This window comes from Battus philenor, unplaced genomic scaffold (assembly GCF_028537555.1).
Source record: "Battus philenor isolate CCGP_79_NKW_IND1 unplaced genomic scaffold, ilBatPhil1.0.hap1 SCAF_12, whole genome shotgun sequence".
Lineage (NCBI taxonomy): Eukaryota > Metazoa > Arthropoda > Insecta > Lepidoptera > Papilionidae > Battus > Battus philenor.
This window is the reverse complement of record NW_027181674.1, coordinates 1376116-1396500: the sequence shown is the minus strand read 5'-3', so window position 1 is coordinate 1396500 and position 20385 is coordinate 1376116. Positions and strand designations below refer to the sequence as shown.

The window sequence follows — 20385 nt, the reverse complement described above, 5'->3', positions numbered from 1 at the left end:
GGAAAATGTCCAGCAGTGGGACTAGTGAGACGAATAAAATATACCTGTGTGTAGGCATAGAAAACAATTCCTAATTTATTTGTGCAAGTTGATTTTTAAAGTAAACGCTTTTAAGACGTGAATGTATCCAAGAATATTTAGTTTCAGAATTAATATCGTAATGATAATATATATAATACTCCTAATATCGCCACTCATGAGAATTTCGACCTAAACGTAGGTTTCACAGGGTATGTCCTGCCTTTAATCACTCCAGACGAGCAATCCTTCGAGTCACGTAGATGATATTAGTTCTTCGGCGGATCTATTCATTTCTACTTCTATCTCGCAGCGAAACTTCAAGCATAACCCTCTCCACTGCTCGCTGTCGTCTTTTTAAACGGTTTTATTTAGTTCGACCCGTACGGAATTTATTTGTTTGGGTCAAAATTAGAAATTGAAATTTAAGCACCTTCCCGTTGTCAGATTGATCTAAAATTTGGTACATACATTTAATTTAGATGACAATACAATATAATAAAATTAATGACATTATAAATCTAAGATGGCTGCCGATACAAAATGGCGGATTACATATTTTTCCTTAACCCCCTCAATATGGGTTTCAAATGAAAGGGCTACACTAGTAAAACACGATGATTATGTCAAAATTTAAAATTCAAGATGGACGCCGTTCCAATATGGCGGACTAGGTACATATTTTTCCACAACCATCACAATATGGATATCAAAAAACCGTTTAACTTTAAAGTTTTTTTAAATGTATTTATTTAAATAATTAAACGATCCGTTCTGAAATATTTCTAAAAAATATAAACATGCAAATAGAGCACTACAGTGTGATTATAAATGTAAACGTATTATAGTGGCGGCTATTTTGTATTGTATTGTATCAAGTAAAACACACACTACACTCCAAATCATATTGTTGTGATGCTTGGAGAAATAAATTATTTAAAATCAATTCGTTGCCAGGTAACATGATTTCGATCTAACAAAAGAAATGTTTGCTTTGCACACATACGAAACATAAAAAGGTTTTATACATTTTATCTGGCAATTAGACATATTTAAATATAAAAAGAATATATATGTCTTTTAAAGTCGGCGTGACACCGACAAATTTAATTTTCATTTTCATAATTATTATTAATTAATACCGTATCTGTAATTTGTTATTATAATTAAATATTCATCATGGATGATGAACCTCCGAAGAGGGTGAAAGTGGCGTGGAGTGATGACTTGAGTCATGATTCGGAAGAGGAAAGAGGTAAGCAACTTGACCCTTAAATATTTATTCTACAGGGTGATTTATTAGACAAATGCTTTAAAGCAGTGGATCCCAACGATGGACCCACGCTCCCACGAGGTGGCAATTCAAAAGTGAACCCAACATGAATTTAAACCTTTCGCTTTGGTATAAAAATTATATTGTTACACAAGGAGTGGAATTTAAACCTTTCGTTTTAGTATAAAAATTATGTTACAAAAGGAACATTAGAATTTTAAGAAGGTTGTGGGGCATGGAACATAAGTTGAATAATACTGCTTTAAAACTTTTTTATCTATTTCGAATCATGCCCTGTATGAATTGATTACACTGAAATATGTTACATTAATGTATTTTATTCTATTTGAAAGCGACAAACCAATATCTTCTGACGATATAGAGTTTGCAGGGACGGATTTAGAACAATAATTAAATTTAAAAACACCATTCTGACCTTGTATATTCCAATTCTCACATTCTAAAAATTGCCAATTGAATTTTAAATTGCCAGTAATCCAATCAGTATCACTAATTTAAAAAAACACCAACTTCTAAATAAGTTAGTACAAATAGAAAGCATCGCCGTTATGATGGGCGACGACAACCTTCGCCCATCATTCCTATCTTTCGCTCGTGGGGTGGCGAGTGATACGGTTGAAAGAAATAAAACTATATAGAATAAGGTACTTGATAAACTCTGCACAAAATAAATTGTTAACTAATAATAAGAAATAGAAAAAGAAATGTGTAATAAAGAATTAAGAAAGTAAAATAAATGCGTAAATAAAGATAAATTAAATGTAAGATAAAATTAAAGAATAAAAAGCCACCTTAGAGTAAGAAGATGGTGGAAGAAAGGCGAGGAAAGAAAGAAAGTATAAAAGAGCAAAACGAAAGATATTGTGAAGGACAAAAGTAAAGAATGAAAGATATTGGGACGCGTGAAAGAGAGTGATAAGTAAAGAAAAGACTGAAAAAAAAATTATTGAACAATAAAGTCCCTGATCCCAAAAAGTTAGGGGTACGAGAGGCCCCCAATAGCGGGGGCCATAAAAGAAATAAGTTAGTACTAATCCATATTCATTATATTTGTAACAGAACGCGAGCGTCTTGCCCAAATAGAAAGGGAATTGGCGGAGCAGCCGGTGAGGCCGGAATATCCGCCCGAAGAGCTGGAAAAACTGGTGACGTTCATCAAAAGGATGACAACACTGTACGACCTCAGAGACGAGGACTGGAATCCGCAGGCGCTGCAGATGATTGAGGAGTGGTTACTCGAACCTCGTGCGCTGATGCTGTGCGTATACTTCAAGGGGGAGATACTGAAGGCTTCCTTCGATATACCCCTGACACCGGTGTACGATCTCACTTACTTCATAAGACAACCTGATTATGTATTCAAAGCGGAAACATTTCACGACGACATTGTTTTTGGAACATTTGTCTACTCTGTGGAGTCCAATATGATTCAGATCTTGGAAGCCGTTTATGCTCCGTATTTCTTTGCCATCACCACATGGCCAGAGAGTAAGTTTTTTTACTACAACGTTTGATTTACTAGGTATATCACAAAATATAAATATTTGTCGATTTATATATACGAAGTCACCGCCGAAGATTCTAGCATAGTCATAATTATTGGGTTGGCAACTAAGTCACGGTCTTAATTATTGGTTTGACAACTAAGTCATAGTCATAATTATTGGGTTGGCGAATAAGTCATAATTATTGTATATAAATAATTATTATATAAAGACTGTATCCTGGGAATCGAAGCCTCGACCTGTGATCGCAAGTCAGTTCTCTATCGCAGTGATACAACTGCTCATGTATCTCATACATGATTCCATTTGTCGTCAGCAATACGTATCTATTTCGAGCATCAGTTTTGGTTTTTTCTGATAAGTGGTTCCAGCTGGAACATAATGCACATATCTGAGTTATTTGACTGGTCTGACAAAATTATGTATCTGATACGAGATAGTCAGTTTTATCCATGACAAGAGTCACATGTCTGGTCGGTGCTGGTCGGAAAAAGTTACTTGATATGAAGTTATCATTTCAGGTTCAAAGACTGAAATAAAATTCTTACAAAGAGTCGATATTTTTCAGGTGTGAAAAGTGAATTCTGTTCCCACATTCACACGTTCCTCGCAAAGCTAACGGACGTGTATTACAAGATGCTTGGTCTCACCGTATTGTACATTCCTCGCGAGGGTCAGCACCTGACATTCGAGCAGGCGAGCGCGGACAGAGAACTGGTGAAGAGGCTCGAAGGTGTGGTGGTTTATTGGACGCACCAAATAAAATCCTGCGTGGAGGACCACGCTTCGATGGCGTCACAGAAGGAACTGCTCTGTCCAAGCGACGAGTATGATTTTTGGGTATACCGACGTAAGTTTAACTTAAATCTAACTTAATTGAGTTTAAGTTAAAACAGATCTGTCTGCGACACTACTGTTTTCGCGGTAATTTTTAACAACAAAAAGATAATTGTACGCAGCACATGTAGAAGCAAGAATCATGAAAATCATATATAAATTGAATTTTAAAACACGATAAAAGATAGTAGTAAATACCCGTATATAAATTGTAAAATAAAAGATGAATAAAAAATAATACCCTGTAGAAAATTTCGACCTTTTGTGGCAGAGAATTTCAAGTGGCTAAAAAATAATAATGATAAAAAAATATTATTACAATGTGTGGTCTCTTTTTTGTGCCGTACATGGATATATAGTTTAAACTGCAACACAGCTGGCTGAGTATATACGTTATCAATAAAAATATAGTAGATAGGATATTGAATAATATATGAGCTAACAAGAAATCTAGGCATCTAGTGAAAAATATGTTCACGAAAACTGTAAACTGATATGGTAAGTAAAACTACTGACTGCGAGGTAGTGAATTCAAATGGAGAAAGCGATTTTAAACCACCACGAGGAATATCCCGTATTGTCAATGTTTTAGCAATTCCTAGTTAGGGGACTGGAAAGTAATGTCGCTTGCTAAGTTAAATTCACACGACTACATTTCCAAAAATTTTTTATTTCTGATCAACAACATATTCAACTTTGTCAACAACCTTTTGCCATCTAGTATACATAATGCCGGAGCGGTAAAATCAATCGATTTTTCTGTTAAATATGTCGACAGAAACGACATTACTTTCTTGTCTTCCTAATATATATATATATATATTGTCTTGAGTTATTATCTATAAGTGTTATTTTTAAGCAGTCCCTATTCAATGCATATATAACAACGCGTAGGTTTTTTTTTTAAATGTACGTGTTTCTCTCATGTAACTCCATCGCACAAAAACAACTATGACTTCATCTAAATACTAAACACTTTTACTATTGTTGTTTAATTCAATGATTTATTGATTAAAACGCATAAATTAGCGCTTGCCGTCCGTCTTATAGAAAATGAACAAGATCTAGTTGATAAGTTATATCTGTTTCCAGATGAAAATCTAAATGCTCTACTGTATCAGCTGCAAAATCCAGCTGTGAAGCATATCACTAAAATTCTTGTCACAACACATTCGACCTTTATCCATCAGTTCCAAGCGCTTTGTGACGAAATTGTCCAGAAGATCAAAGAAGCGACTTCCAATATAGAATTCTTGCAAGTCATCAAACAACCGTGCGCCGTTCTTGAATGCGTTGTCGATCCGGACAAGATATCGGAACACGTTCCACAGATAATCAATTTGTTCCGTTTTATCTGGATGGAATCACCTTATTATAATTCTGAGGCCCGAATCACGAACTTGTTTAAAGCTCTGAGCAACCAGATTATCATTCTCTGCAAAAACTACATCCAGTTGGATGATCTTTTCGAGGGTCATACAAAAAAGGCTCTCGGTGAGTTCAGCAAGTGCATCGACTGCTGCAAGAAGTACAGAGAGATCTACGAGGTCATGGCCGAAGCGCATAACGAAGTCCAACCTGACAGTTGGAATTTGGATACCGGAGCTATTTTCAATTACATCGACTCATTCATACAGAGATGCTTCGACATGCTGGACGTGTGTAATTGTATGATTATATTTGGACGGTAAGATACAAAAAATATTGTAATGAACAAGGAATTATTGAAAGCTATAAAAGGCTTTAATTTACCAGGCTACGAGTACTTGTTGCATGAGCTAGCAACTGACTGTAAATTCCAATTTGACAATTTGTCGGTAAAAATCTTATGAAATTAACATGTTTTTCCAATCATGCAATTCCAAGTGATCACTTTGGAACTCTATTGAAATGCGACATGTTAATAGCTCAAGGCGGTACAAAGTCCTTAAGGACAAAATTCGAATTGTTCTCTTTTGTCATCAATGAATATTCCTTTCAATAAAATAGATGATAAGAAGAGATTATATAAAATTTCCATCGCACTTGACGAGCAGGAGACAGTCGCTTAAATAACTTCAATGCAGAATAGAAGAAATATAATAGAAATAACTGTGATATAAATAAAGAAACTAATTCCAGAATCGATGAAATGGAACAAATAAATAAGCCTATATTCGCCGGAGCGAGAGGTGATCAGTTCGAAATGAAATGCGACAACATCGAGAAGATGTTCAACTGTGCCCTCGGCTACGTGAGGAGGGTCTCCCATACGATACTGGATGTTCAGGCTCCGTCATGGTATGACGATATACTGCAATTTAGAACCACCATCAAAGATATCGAGGTCAGTATTGCAAATTTGATTTAATTAACCAGTTTTAATTACCTAAACTGTTATATTCATTAGTACAATAGATTGTGATATAATATGTTCATATATATGTCAATGTCGTCGAACTCTGGATGCCGCCTGAATCCAACCGGCTCTGTTGGCAATCTATGGAATAGATCTAGGTCCAATAGTTGATATCCTGCTACCGAAATGACGATGATTCGATTTATTTTTAAGTAGCGTAAAATGCGATGTTTATTTATTTTAAATATTTTAAAAATAATAGTTGGAATACGAAAATTTTTGATAGACATAGCAGAATAAAAAGACAATTTTGTTTTCATAAAACATTTGCATCTGGTTTGTACTTTATTACGTCTAGGATTAAAAACCTAAACAATAAGAATACCAGATCACCTACTGTGCAGTAATAGTGAAGTAGTTGTAGAAAATTTGTAATATTGGAGTAAAGTAGTAGTAGTAGAGTAAAGTAGTATTAGTAAAGTAGTAGCAGTAGAATAAAATACTAATAGTAAAGTTGTAGCAATGGTAAAGTAGAATAATAGTAGTCGAATAAAGTATCAGTAGTAGTAAACTAGTAGTAGTCGAGTAAAGTAGTAGTAAAGAGTTTCCGAAATTCTATTATGTCGAAATTCGTAGGCAAATCATTATTTTGGTACGTTATTTATTGCACATATGTACGTACGGTTTGGTACAATCTTTTAAAAAATCTTCTATAAAAGCTTTTACCAATTTCGATATGATGTGATATTCACGTTACGTAATTGATTGAAATTATATTTTGTTACTCCATTTCGCAGATAATAATTGAGAATTTGGTGGAATCTGTGTTTGAAGGAGTCAATCATGTGGAAGAAGCTGTCGTGGCTCTCTACTCTCTGCACACGTACTCGAAGAGGCAGAATTTGAAGCGGATTTTTAAGAGGAAAACTGCTCAGGTGAAAAAATACTACAATTCTGTGAATGTATAGTTCATTTGCGGTCAAATCAACGTATGGTACACCCTATCCAAGAAGCAACGGTTTCAGAAGTAAATAACGTAATGAGAAATAAATCGGTAAAAAATTTTTTTAAGTTAAACGGTTTTATTTGATACCCATATTGTGGTGGTTGTGATAAAATATGTACCTAGTCCGCCATATTGGAACGGCGTCCATCTTGAATTTTAAATTTTGACATAATCATCGTGTTTTACTAGTGTAGCCCTTTCATTTGATACCCATATTGAGGGGGTTAAGGAAAAATACGTAATCCGCCATTTTGTATCGGCGGCCATCCTAAATTTATAATGTTATTGATTTTATTATATTGTATTGTCATATAAAGTAAATGTGTGTACCAAATTTCGGATCAATCTGACAACGGGAAGGTGCTTAAATTTCAATTTCTAATTTTGATCCAAATAAATAAACAAATTCCGTACGGGTCGAACTAAATGAAACCGTTTAAAAAGGGAGAACAAGGTTTTCAAAATTGGAATTAAAACATGTTCAAATTAATTGTTTACTAATTGTCCCTGCAGGTTTCGTACTTGCAGAAGTTGTAGGCCTGGCGCACATTATGAATTAATGTAACATGTTTCAGATCACTTTATAGAGGGTGATCGGAAATAGATTTAAAAGATCATTGCATCTATTTGTTTGCAGTCTAGGTGATAGTGTGCCACAAAGAAAGGTAAAAAATAAAAATCAAAATTTAAAACTGTATTTTAGCGACTACGATATTGCTTTTTGATGTTTTAGATGAAATCTGTACGTAATCAAATATAATTATAGGTATTCTAGAAAATAATTTAAAAACAATTATTTTCTATTTTTACTTGCGTGAGTGCGTGTGACATAAGAATGTATATGTAAATGATTTATAGGGGTTTCTTTGAAAGAATAAAACTTCAAAAACAGTTACCAACTCTGCCGCCTGTCTCGCGCCGGCGCGAGACGCGAGGAGTACGATGAGGAGCCGTTCTCGCGCCGGCGCGAGATGCCAGGCGACTAACTTTTATAAGCTAGCACGGAGCCGGCATTGCGCGAAGTAACATGCTAACTTATCTGCACTGAACATTCTAACTTCGCTGGCAAACTATTGGTTTTTAGCTAACTTTTATAATTTTATTTTATTTAGTCTACAATACGACACTGATAGAGAGAATTCCTTTTGCAGTGCCGATCTCGTGCCGGTGCGTGATGTTTTTGATTTCTTATTTGTTTGTTTTAAATATATGCAAATGGCACTTAATAACATTTGATTCCTTTTTAAGTAAATAAATAACATATTATATATATATATATATATATAATATGTTATTATAATGTAATAAATAACATATTATATATATATATAAATATATATATATATATATTTATATATATATATATATTTATATACAAGTGCGAAGGCGCCCGGACAAGTGTGCAAGCAGGAGTAACAGGCAGTGCAGCTGACTGTGATCTACACGCGTACCCCGTACGATGTTCGGTGAGAGCGAGACAGACTACTACTACCTCGCCACGGGGATTCCCTCGCTTATTTCTGGTGTATTTGTATATGTTGGTGTTCGTACGTTGTATATGTTACTGTTGAAGTATGTGTGTATGTATAATAAATAGTATAAATATATACGGTCAGGTGTGGGCGATGTTTAGCGATGAAGTCCAAGATACGAAGAAGGACATGGTCGCCAACCGGGGTCAGTACCCCTCGGACCTGCCTTCGTTCGCCGGTCGCGCTGTCGTCCTGAGGATGCGAAGAAATAAACTGGCCTATCTAAAGAATGTGCGTATGAAATTATTATCAATAAACTATTACTTATGTGGCTTCAAATAAGCGTAGTCATGCATGTGTTTGAAAACGTTTCAGGTGATGACGGACGCGTCGGTGTGGATGATGAAGTGTAGCAATTCGGAAGACGTGATCATGCACGTGAACCGACTCACCTCCGCAATTGATGTTTCCATCAGGGAGCTTTGGATCTCGTGGACGGTATAGCATATATTATCCACTTTGTTCGTATGAGATTCTTTCTAAGGACAGTTGGTGTTTGAGGTGATGACAATACTCAGCTCGGAGCTCATCCGCCCAGAGACTCGTTAAAGTCGTCGGAATAGGCTGCGTAGATCGCTCCCGAACAGTCCTATTGTAATTATATGAAAACCTATTTCTACCTATGGCTGTAATCATGACGATGATGAAAGGTATCTTTAAATAAGATTCAATAGGGCAAGCTGGTGAAAGAGGTCTAAGTCGAGGTACTCTTAAATGAGCGTTGAGGGGTCAGCGTGAATCGTAACTCAGCAGCCTCTTTGTGCTCCTGGCAAGATCCCTGTTCAGATAAAACCAGAGCTTTCTCTTATCCTGAACTTAACAGTAAATATGTAAGGTGGTTTTATTGTTATGTAGGATTCTTCCTAGGCCCGGGTCTTGTAGGCAATGACTTACAGAGTAGAAGTGTGTGTATTCAAACTTAGTCCCCATTTTTACCAATTTAAAACTATGAAAACAATTTTCAAACAGTATAAACCGTCAGCCAATCACAGGGCGAGAAGTATTGTAGAGCGCTATCTCTTTCGCACGGTGTAAATATAGAGCGCTCTGGCGTGGGATTCCCCTGTTTTATGCATTCTGACGAAACTTTTAGATGCAAGAAACTAACATGTAATTAAATCGCTTCCATGTGTAAAGAAGAAAATTTCAGTATTAGTTTAGTTTTATCAACAGTAATTGTCTTTATTACTATCTCATTTTACCCTCAATATGTCGTACACGAATTTCATACTTAGATGGTTCAAGTAAGAGTAAATGGAATTAAGACAATTCTAAGTTAATTATGAAATTGTTATAGCCCGATCTGGTAGGCCTATATGCTTGTATCTTTTCCACTCGCCCCAAGTCTTAGTCAGCAACTTTCTTTACTCTACCTCTTTCAGCCGATTGACTTTTACTTCAAGGCATACGTCACACCCATAGATCGCCACGATGACGCAACCTTATGCCGTTGGTGCACCTAATGGGGGCCAACCTACACCGCGTCCAACCACTATAAATATATTAAAATAAAATTGGCTTTTCAGCATAATCTCGACGAGAAATGTGGCGTTGGTCTGAACCGAACATTGATGCGGCGAAGCTCTGAAAATGCTGGCTTAATGGAATGCAATATGGACGTGTGAGTAGATCAGGAATTTAAAAAAAATGTTGTTTATTATCAACCTGATTGAGCAATGGTATCCCAGCTATACAGGTCTGAGACTAGAGATCGTAGGTTGCAGGTTCAATTCTCGTGATATGATTTATATAAGTTGCATCTGCTCACGAGGTTCCAGAGGCACATAGGCACGTGCCCTGGGCGACAAATTTTGAAGGCTAGTTAAAATTAATTTCTGAATGAATCTCAATGTCGGCGGCGAAATGCTTTGGACATTGGCGGCAAATACATAGATATAGTTTGCGGAATCCAGTATAGCATGTTCGTGTCAGATGAGGGTATAAAAGCCACAAGACAAATAACTTGGACTGCATCAGAAACTATTCAAATCCATCTACAACAATCAAACTAGTTTTGATGTATACCGTGCTCCTAAAGCACATAACATAGACCAGATTTTTGTTCCAGTAACATTTTGGATTTGTGCAAAGAGGCCTTCCACTGGGAGAATTTGGGATTGGATATTCCCCTGCACGTCTACCCGGTAGGTTCATTTTCTTTTTTGAAATATCTGTTGCTGTGGCGGATATAGAAAGATATACCGCACGTGGCGCGCTAATAATGTGTGACGCCATAAGATGAAAACTAAAAGTTAGAAAGATAGCTCATTTGACAATTCTCTAAACTACGCGCTTTTGACAGTTCGGTTTGAACTTTGTTCTTTTGACAGTTCGCTTTGAACTTTGCTCTTTTGACAGTTCGATTTCAACTTTGCTCCTTTGACAGTTCCCTCTGAACTTCGCACCTTCAGCAGTTCCCTTTGAATTTCGCACCTTCGACAGTTCCCTTTGAATTTCGCACCTTCGACACTTCCCTTTGAATTTCGCACCTTCGACAGTTCCCTTTGAACTTCGCTCTTTTGACAGTTCACTTTGAACTTCGCGCTTTTGATAGCAAACGCAAGTTTGATATTTAAGCGTACCATCGCAAATGCACTGCAACATCACCTCGGAAGTCTCAATACAATTTGAATAAATAGAAATGTCTGATAAAAAATATACAAATAAAAAAGTCATTGCGGCTTTATGGTCGGCGTTTTTAGGCGTGAAATTAAAAAAAAAACTTCGTGCTTTTGGCAGCTCGCATTAAATTTCTGACGTTTGACAGTACGCGTTGAACTTCGCGCGATTGACAGATCACTCTGATGTTGCAGATTTTTTACCGTTTGGCTGGTGCACTGGCCAACATGTAACATTTATTTATTCATCTTCAATTTCTGGTTCTCACGTATTAATAATAGATTTTTTATTTATTGTTTTCATGGTATGTCCATGTGATTTATTCTCGTATCTACTGCCTTCGCAAAAGCACGCCTGTAGTCTGAGATGCTAATAAAAATTATCTATTGTCCAAAGATCTACGCGAAGTCGAAAACTTTGTTGTACGTATATGAGAACGTCCTGGCGGTGGTCAAGGGATACAACAAGATCCTGGACTCGCTTTCTGATGATGAGAGACTTCTGTTTAAGCCTCTTATAACTGTAAGTACAATATATCGAACTATTGCCTTGGAACCTTTGCTTAACGTATGAAAAGGCTTTAGGAGTAAAGAACCTCATTGGGCGTAAAAGGGTTTATGGCACATGAGTCTCACTTTAACAATATATTTCATTCTAAGCTACGATAAATATTGCACATCGACTTTTGGAAAGAGGCAATCGGCTAATTTCGGCTTCGTAGAGCGTTATCTCTGTCGCACAAAATACAACGACTGTCAAAACGTCATATAGGTAGTGTGGGAAAGAGATAGTGCTCTACGAAGCCGAAATTAGCCGATAGTCCTCCAAAGGTCGATGTGCAATGTTCATCACCGGGTACTGTACTTCTTCGCACAATGTACACACCCGACTACCCTCTACTTGGACATTTTGTTTCTTGAGAATTAAATAAGGCAGTCCCCTTATGTAATTAAATTATGTACGAATAGAAACGACATTTACAGTGAAAATATATATATTTTTATTTTTCTTCTTGAACTTGAGGGTAGTCAGACAACTTATCACACAGGCCGATATTTCCGAAGGGGTATTTTAAGGGCCGAAGAAATATTTATAGTTTTAAAAAAATATATATTTAATTAACGAGTCACATAGGTCTCAAAACGTTCGACGCGTGTTTTTGTAATTCAAAACTTTATGCAGCGCTCTACTGTCAAGTCCCAACTTTAAGTTGGGATTAAAATAAATATCCATCTTTTTGTTGCGCCCACTATAATGTCCAGATTTTAAATTGAATGTAATACACAAGTCATTTACCATTTAATCAGTTATAAACGAAAAACAATATTTCTTCAAACAATAGATGGTGGTTTTTAGGTTTTAATGTAGCCTGTGATTATGATGATAGACAAATGTCTAGATGATGATTCATATCAGCTTGCTCCACCATTTGGAGGCAGCATGGACAGGGACTTTTGGTTCCAGTTGCGTTCAGGGTCTGAGTTTCATCGAAGATGTCGTCATCATCGTCGATGATTATAGTTTCGTTTGAAAAGCTTGTGGAAGCGCCTTCCTCTGGCGCCGTGGAGTTTTCAAAGAAAGCAAGACATTCATCCAGATGCTCCTGTATGGGTTTGGTGATCTTTTTTCCGCAACATGGACACTTTGGCTCCATTAATACGTCCACGACATTGCTTCCACCAGGTTCTATTTTCACTGCTGGCAACTTTATCTCGCAAGCCAAATCGTCCAAGAACGAAGGCAGATAACCGAAATCTACGTCGTTCTCTTTTTTAACTGTTTCAACAAAGTTGCCAGACTTTCGCAAATGATTCTCGTAATTTATTTTTTTACTAATTTTCTTAACTTTATCAACGTCTTCTTTATTAAATTCAGATTTTGATGTACTTGGTGTTATACTATCGACAGATTTTTCTTTTTTTACTACGTCATTTAAAATATTAGAATATTTCTTATTATCTGTGAAATTATCAATGTTTTCGGTTTTAACTTTAATACGTTTAGATTGACTGCCCCGATCTATATTAGGGTTTGGTTTCGTTTTATCTGGCACTGGTTGAACTAAATCTGGATTATCTATTTTAATACTAAGTATCACAGTTGGCTTACTATCTTTACATAGTCTGTCTATCACGCCTTTATTTAAACATTCATCTAGATGTCTGTTTATGTCATCGTCTTTGACTTTACCATTGCAAATTGGGCAGTCGACGTAATTAACTTTAGATAGTATCAATTTATCATCGGTCTTTGATTTTGAAATTTTGAAATCCTCTCCATATACGTCCTTTAAGATGGTCTGAGCCTTTGTGAAATAGTTATCGATTTTGTTAATTTTATTTGGCGGCGTATCGGGGTGATCGTTAACAGATTTGTGCTTATTTGGTTTTGGTAAATCGTTTGTTGTCTTGCATCTTGTACCTGAATCTTTATTATAACCCGACAATTGCTTATTGGCCCATACATTTCTAACAGTCTCAACAACTGATTGAGTTCTTCTTCTATTTCCATCTAATTGACCTTTATTATTTACCTTATTAATCTGTGAATTAGATGTATTTATATTTTGTATAAATACATTAACATTATGGTTTATGTTTCTAGTATTTCCCGTAGATATCAAAACTTCCTTGGGTGATTTCTTTGGTTGTTCCACAATGTTTTTATTAAGCACGTCTTTACTATTGTTATTGTTTATGTATTTAGTGATGTCACCGTTATCGGACTTTGATTTTCTTTTCGGTGCTTTGTTTTCCGGTTCTTTGATTTTAATGAAAGTACCGCCGCATACTTTTTGATGTGATGTCCACCAGTAATCGGAAGGACCTGGTGCCCTGTTCACTGTCCGGCGTACGATACCAAAGTACGGTCGCTTTGTCTGACAAGGACCGTTACATCGCCACCAATGAGTTAGATATAATTTGACCTGTAAATAGTACACTAAGTAAGAAAAGGACCAATATTTAGCCACTTCCGCACATGCAGTGGTAGTCGTGCAATAAAATGCATAGCCCGCTGATAAATGCGTATGCGGCAAACAATGCGAATCCCACAACCGCCACCGCCAAATTACTCAACACGTGTTTCACCCCTCCACGGGGCATCTTCAGGAGTTACTAACTACCACTGCATGTGCGGAAGTGGCTAAATATTGGTCCTTTTCTTACTTAGGATGGACTTCCGCGAGGTAACGCCTGATTCCATTAAATAATTGTACACTAATTATAACTAACTTAAATGCTGGCTTATTATGGAAATCAGTTTTGTATCGTGAATATCTTTGCAAGCGGTTTACGATATAAGGTTTTGGTGTGAATACCAAGTTCGCCTACATGGTAGATAGACGATCTTATCCAGGTCATCGGAAGACGCTGGATGTAGGCAGCTTTCTACTGGACCTATAGGAATTCTGTGTGCTAGATTTATATCTAGCAGTGGATGATCTACAGCTGGAATGACGATGAACAATTTTTATTTAATATTCTTTATAATGCACGTTAGATTTAAGACATTTAAATTATTTCTTATTATCTTATCGCATAAGACAATCTCTTACAGACAACCATAGTAGACACACATGTTATAAATATAATACAATAATAAATAAGAACATCAAACTGATTCAGATCATACTTGCCTCAGAAAGAATAAAGAAACAGAATAAAAATGAATTAAATGAATAAATAATCATAGATAGGACTAGTAAATAGTTCTTAACAATTTTCTTAAAAATAAGTAGTGACTTAGCATGTCATTAATGTGCGAGAGAGACGAATAACTATACCTATGTGCGGGCAGATAAAATAATTCCTCGTTTATTTTTGCAAGGTGATTGCTTTGAAGGGGTGAATGTTTTGCTATGTATTGATGTATGGCATACCACATTCAAAATCATCCATAGTTTTAGTAATAATAAATTACAATATCATAACTCGAGAAACTTTTGGCCCCAAAAACCATTGGATGTATGAGCAAGGTACTCTGATCACTGCCACTTTAGACATGCATTTCTTCGAGCTACATTGAAAACTTAGTTTTTCTTCTACTTAATTACTAATAGGCTAATAAAACAAAAACATAAACTTACCTCATCATGAAAATCATGATAAATTGTTATATTAACACCAGCAAGGTTGTTAATTCTGTGCATGTGGTGTTTAAAGTTTGGACCGTGGCCATCTCGATCTTGGTCCCTGGATGTGATGAAGAGGAATGCATGGATCATCTCATGTAGAAGAGTTTCAACGAGGTCCTTCCTTGGACGCAATTTAAGTAGTGGCTCGCTCAATGCGATATCGCATAAGCCTTTTCTACCTTCGTATCTGAAAATAATGAATTTTCTGTTGATACCAAAATCAATATCATCATCATATCAGTCAATAGATTATTACCAGAGGTCTTGCTTTGACCACATCCAGCCACCTCTAAGGACATTGACAAATCATTGTTCCACCTAATGGGAGGTCTACCCATTGTGAGCTCAATATAATATAACAGAGAATTGGTTACATAAATTATTTCTAAGTACATTATTGAATTGTTTCAAGTAGTTTTCTATCACACCTGAATGAAAGCTTATTATTCAAAATCAAATCTAAATCAAAATGCTAACTTTCGAAATGTAAAATATGTCAGTATTGTAAGGCTACAGGCAGCTACCACCGGCACAGAAAAGAGCCTTGAGAAACTCAACAGTTGCTCTGATAAGGGAAACAAACTTTCAAGTTATAATTTAACTATGTTACTTTTTTAAAACATAAACTTATATATTTCACATTTATATATACACGAAAATATCATCATATACATGTACAATACTTCTTTGATGCAAATAATTTATTTTTCCTATCCTTCATGGGTCTGAGTGTACTCATACATATTTGCATGAGCCAGTGAGGACCTTGGGCTTTTATTACATATCAATTTATCTTTCTAATCTGAGGAACACAACAGTGCACAAGGGAACCTGTAGGAATCTCTGATGATAATAATATATTTATTGCACACAATGTCCACACAAAATTAACCCAAAAAATAGTGTATTTATGTTCCAGCATTGAAAATTTGTATAGTAGATGGCAAAAGGTTGTTAATACCGTAGGTGAATATATTGTTGATTAGAAATAAAAACTTGTTAAGAAAGTAGTTGTGCAAATTTAACTTAAGAAAGCGACATTACTTTCGGTCCCCCTAATATTTGTTTATATGTATCAACTTTTCAATGGTGCTTAGCAAAGCTAATTCAAAAGAATAAATAATAGTTTTAATGTTAGTAATAAAAAAATGACAGGTATTCATATAAACAAACCGCTAACCAACCAGGTAGTTGCATATATTGAACATTTTTTCGCGTTATCTTGCAGTAGTGCCGCTTATTTATTGTTTTGATGTTAAAAGATTATATTTTGGTTTGTCTAAACTCATATTGAAAGTATTCTTGTTATAATAAATATAATCTTGCTTAAATTGTTTAAAAGCCTACCCACAACGTGTGAATGTTGTGTATGTATATTCTTCAGATAAACAATTTCATAATTTTGACCCTATATGATAAAATATATTTATTAAAAACACTTACGAACATATGCCCGCACACGAATACATTCGCTTACTCCATCTCACAACCGCCCGACTGCATAATTTGGCCCAGAAAAATAACTTATCGAATTGTATAAAAAGATTGTGTATATTTGGAGTCGGATCGATTAACTCCAGTTCCGGGTCAGCTAAATTCATTTTTAAATAACTTAATTTTCACTTTTACACAATATTTTGACATTTAAATACGTTGCTACGAGAAAAATAAACAAAGTATGATATATTGTTTTTTAGTCGACGATCTTCAGTGAAGTGACAGCTGTTTTAATTCAAATTTAGTAGATGTTGCCATGATTAAAAAATCTCCTTATTAAAGAGTCTTGTAAAAAATTATTTTTGTAGAAATTGAAAATTGTTATATCAACATTAAAATATAGGGCTGTTGGGATGATTATTTAAATTATATTTATTTAGAATTAAAAAGAAAGTGCAAAATCAGTTTTACAACTTTCAATTTAACAAATTTCAATTCGTCCGAATGATATTAAATATTTCAAAAAAAATTAAGCCGTATAAATATTTGCAAAATTAAAAATTCACTTTAACTTAGCTGAAGGAAAATTAAAAGACAGTTATACATATTAAATTAAAAACTAAGATGCAATAAATTTTATTTTCCAGGCTTGCGAGAGGAAAGTGCAGCCAGGAATTTCTAAGCTTACCTGGACATCTACAATGTCCGATGAATATATTGCGGATTGTGTAACTCATATTGGAGAGGTTTGAAGGATAATTTTAATAATATTCACTGATACATTTATTAATTTAAAATATACTTTTGACCATTTAATATACCTATGATTACAGTTACAAGATTTTTTAACTACATACAAGAATTGTAACCTGAATTTAGTTAAAATTATGGAACAAATATGCGACACACCGTTTATCGAATTTGACATTTACAATGTGTTTGATATTAAAATTCTTCGAGAACATATTCGAAACATGGAAACTGAAGCAGTTGCGAAAATTTTGGAAATGTATAAAGAGATTATAATTTACCTGGTTATTGTTTACGAAGGCTTTGAGCCACACATTGGACAAGTAAGTATTTTTATATCTTTTATATAGCTTCAAGAAGCACCGTACATTTTATTATCTACTTTACATAGATAACTTAATTACAGATACATAAGATATTGTACATGCCTACGAATAGGACACTAATTAAGTTTTTTAAAATCCAATAACATAGCCAAATCTATAAAAGGGTTTCGAACGTTAGTTACAAAGTTGCCAGTGTTATAAAAACTTTAAAATTTTATTTTCGGGCACACATATGTAGAAAGAATGCCTGTATGCTCTAACTAAAAAGTTATTAGCACGTATTTGGAAGCAGTGACGCAATAAGCAAAATTGCATATTCAGTCCAAAATTAAATTTTGTACGATTTATCTTTGAGAACAATTAAGTAATTAAATTATTATATTGTAATTTTTAAATTATCCGACATTTGAAACCTAAATTTGCATTTTTGGCTTTTACATATCATTATCAAAATTTGCTTTATATATATTACATATATTTACAAACTTTGACAGATGGCTGATCAGTGGGTAAAATATGTAAGAAGGTTTGATCGTCTTTTGGAAGATGCTCTACGCCTATCAATAAAAGCTACAATGCAGAATATGTACAAATGCGTTCACGGTGATGGTAAATATTAAATTTTAAATTATCAATTACGCAATTAATGATCAATAACAGTTATTATTATTTATCAAGGTCGCGGATAGTCGCTGGAGGCTGGTAGAAGAAAAACTTTAGAGTCCTAGGCCTCGCAGTGGGCTTCTTTTTTTCTATATATCATAGGTGCCTTGTTGGTTTTTTACGACAACCTGACATTAACCTCTCGTTGTACGCCAGTATCTGTACGGCGGTTGCAGTTTTCGCCACATCGATGAATCAGTAGGTGTCTATCATTTGACAAGTTGATAATGATTTATAAAATAAATTAGGTGATTAGTCCGTTTCACGAAATTTTTCTCTTTTGTGGAGGTACTATTGTTTTACTGAATATACTTTTTTGGTCATATGACATATGTTATATTAGCTATATAATGTCAGTACACAGATAAACCAATATTCACCATGGTTCTGAATCGAATCGTCGTCTTAGTCATGAATTTATATTGTGATGACCACTCAAATATCCGGCACAAAGGAGACCGCTTTGAATAAAAGAAAAAAATTGCGAATGAGCCTCTCGGGGCTGACGCTTAAAGAAATAGTTATTTGGGTTCGATTAGGCGTCCTTCGCTTTATTGCATCTAGTAGGCGGTGAGATAAAATAAAGAACGGACTACAATAAAGAGTCTAGTTCCTCAGGTGGCTTTATTGGTTTCTTTACCTCACCTTTTTACCGCGCGTCGAATCGTATAAACATTATCTTCCTGCGATATATAAGGACGGGTCTGGAGAAAGATGGAGACTTTTTCATCTCACGTTTCGTGAGCAAGTTGGTGGGTGTCATTGTGATGTTGAGGTTATGGAGTGAGCACCTAGAATTTTCCCGTTGGTTTTTGTACGCGAAAAGATAGAGAGGTGCGCGATGAAATAACACAAGTTTTAGTACAAGTGGCGTTTTAATCGGAACTCCTTAGATTATTATCATCATCAGGCGATAGATGCTTATTGCAAGGCGAAGGCCTGCACCAAAGTATTGCTATGATGACTGGTCTGAAGCTGCCTGCATCCAGCGACTTTCTGCGACCGTACCTGACCACACGTCTGCTGGTCCAGTATATTTGTGGGATTCTTCCTAGGGCCTGTACGTGTTGAGTATTAACAACACGAAGTAGAAATGTGTATTCGTCTATCTATTGTTTCTGAAGATGTTAATGCTGTTAGCCCTAAGGCTTTTACAGCTTCATCGGTACTGAGTTCACGGAGCGGAAGGGTCTGTGAACTAGATTTAAACTAGAAACTAAAATCTGGAGGAGCGCCTACAGTTACACGGGGACGCTCGCACGTTGTTAAGGCTCTTCGCGGTAGAGCTTCGAACTTCGCCCTTATTTATATGGACGTAAATAAAGAATTTTATTTCTGTGGGATTCCCCTTTTCGATGCAACGCTGATAACGACGTAATGTTGCCTGTTTATGTTCACAAATTGACCAGATAATTTTATTTTTAGGTACAATGGCGCCGGCGCCTCTGATAAAGATGAACCTTTATCTTTCCCACGCGAAGATCATTTTTATACCGACAACGTACGAACTATGGGAAACGTTCACTACTATACTCGAAGAAATAATACACATCATGAGTACTATACCGAGGCTGTATGAGAAGTTCTCTCTGCCGTCGGGTGGTTTAAAGAGGTTTTGTGAAGTGATCAAAGTGGACGGAGACAGCAACAAGCTACAAGCGTTAATTGACGCTGGTAAGTGAGAGAGAGAATGATAAGAGAGCGAAAGAGAAAGGGAAAGATGTCATTAAATCTAAGGATGTCCATTTGTCCACCTTGTGACTGGCTTCCATGTCAGTGGTCTACACTCCAGGATCCATGCAGCCATCTATTCTGGTCGCTTGTCAATGCTCTGAGCTATGTCGGCTACTTTCATTCAGGACCATGATTGGATCTTATAGATAAATTCTGAACGTAGCTCTTTCCACGGCTAGTAGAGTTAAAGA

General features: G+C 35.6%; 2 protein-coding genes across 2 annotated transcripts in view; one reads left to right on the top strand and one right to left on the bottom strand.

Moving 5' to 3' along the window:
* Window positions 1-1197: 1197 nt before the first annotated feature.
* The window catches only part of kl-2 (dynein heavy chain 2, axonemal kl-2), a 97013-nt gene continuing 77825 nt past the window's right edge, over window positions 1198-20385 (top strand). The window contains exons 1-15 of the mRNA XM_068776249.1: window positions 1198-1273; window positions 2372-2800; window positions 3386-3667; window positions 4747-5341; window positions 5776-5980; window positions 6790-6927; window positions 8615-8761; window positions 8846-8968; window positions 10057-10151; window positions 10599-10674; window positions 11546-11671; window positions 17369-17467; window positions 17555-17794; window positions 18292-18406; window positions 19886-20134. Of these exons, the coding sequence (XP_068632350.1) occupies window positions 1198-1273; window positions 2372-2800; window positions 3386-3667; window positions 4747-5341; window positions 5776-5980; window positions 6790-6927; window positions 8615-8761; window positions 8846-8968; window positions 10057-10151; window positions 10599-10674; window positions 11546-11671; window positions 17369-17467; window positions 17555-17794; window positions 18292-18406; window positions 19886-20134 (2995 nt within the window). The remainder of the gene's footprint in view (window positions 1274-2371; window positions 2801-3385; window positions 3668-4746; window positions 5342-5775; window positions 5981-6789; window positions 6928-8614; window positions 8762-8845; window positions 8969-10056; window positions 10152-10598; window positions 10675-11545; window positions 11672-17368; window positions 17468-17554; window positions 17795-18291; window positions 18407-19885; window positions 20135-20385) is intronic.
* On the bottom strand, window positions 12355-16993 carry mh (maternal haploid). The gene is made up of 3 exons (XM_068776251.1): window positions 16728-16993; window positions 15237-15471; window positions 12355-14075 (listed from the first exon to the last, which is right to left on the bottom strand). Exons 1-3 carry the CDS (start codon window positions 16883-16885, stop codon window positions 12525-12527), a joined length of 1944 nt encoding a protein of 647 aa, XP_068632352.1. The 5' UTR covers window positions 16886-16993; the 3' UTR covers window positions 12355-12524.

Bases quoted from the DNA above. Each gene is read 5' to 3' on its own strand.
- mh (XM_068776251.1), bottom strand. From the start codon at position 16,885: ATGAATTTAGCTGACCCGGAACTGGAGTTAATCGATCCGACTCCAAAT. The intron at 15,472-16,727 runs GTAAGTGTTTTT...CATTATTTTCAG, and splicing joins TCGTGTGCGGGCATATGTTC to ATACGAAGGTAGAAAAGGCT. The intron at 14,076-15,236 runs GTAAGTTTATGT...TACTATTTACAG, and splicing joins ATCATGATTTTCATGATGAG to GTCAAATTATATCTAACTCA.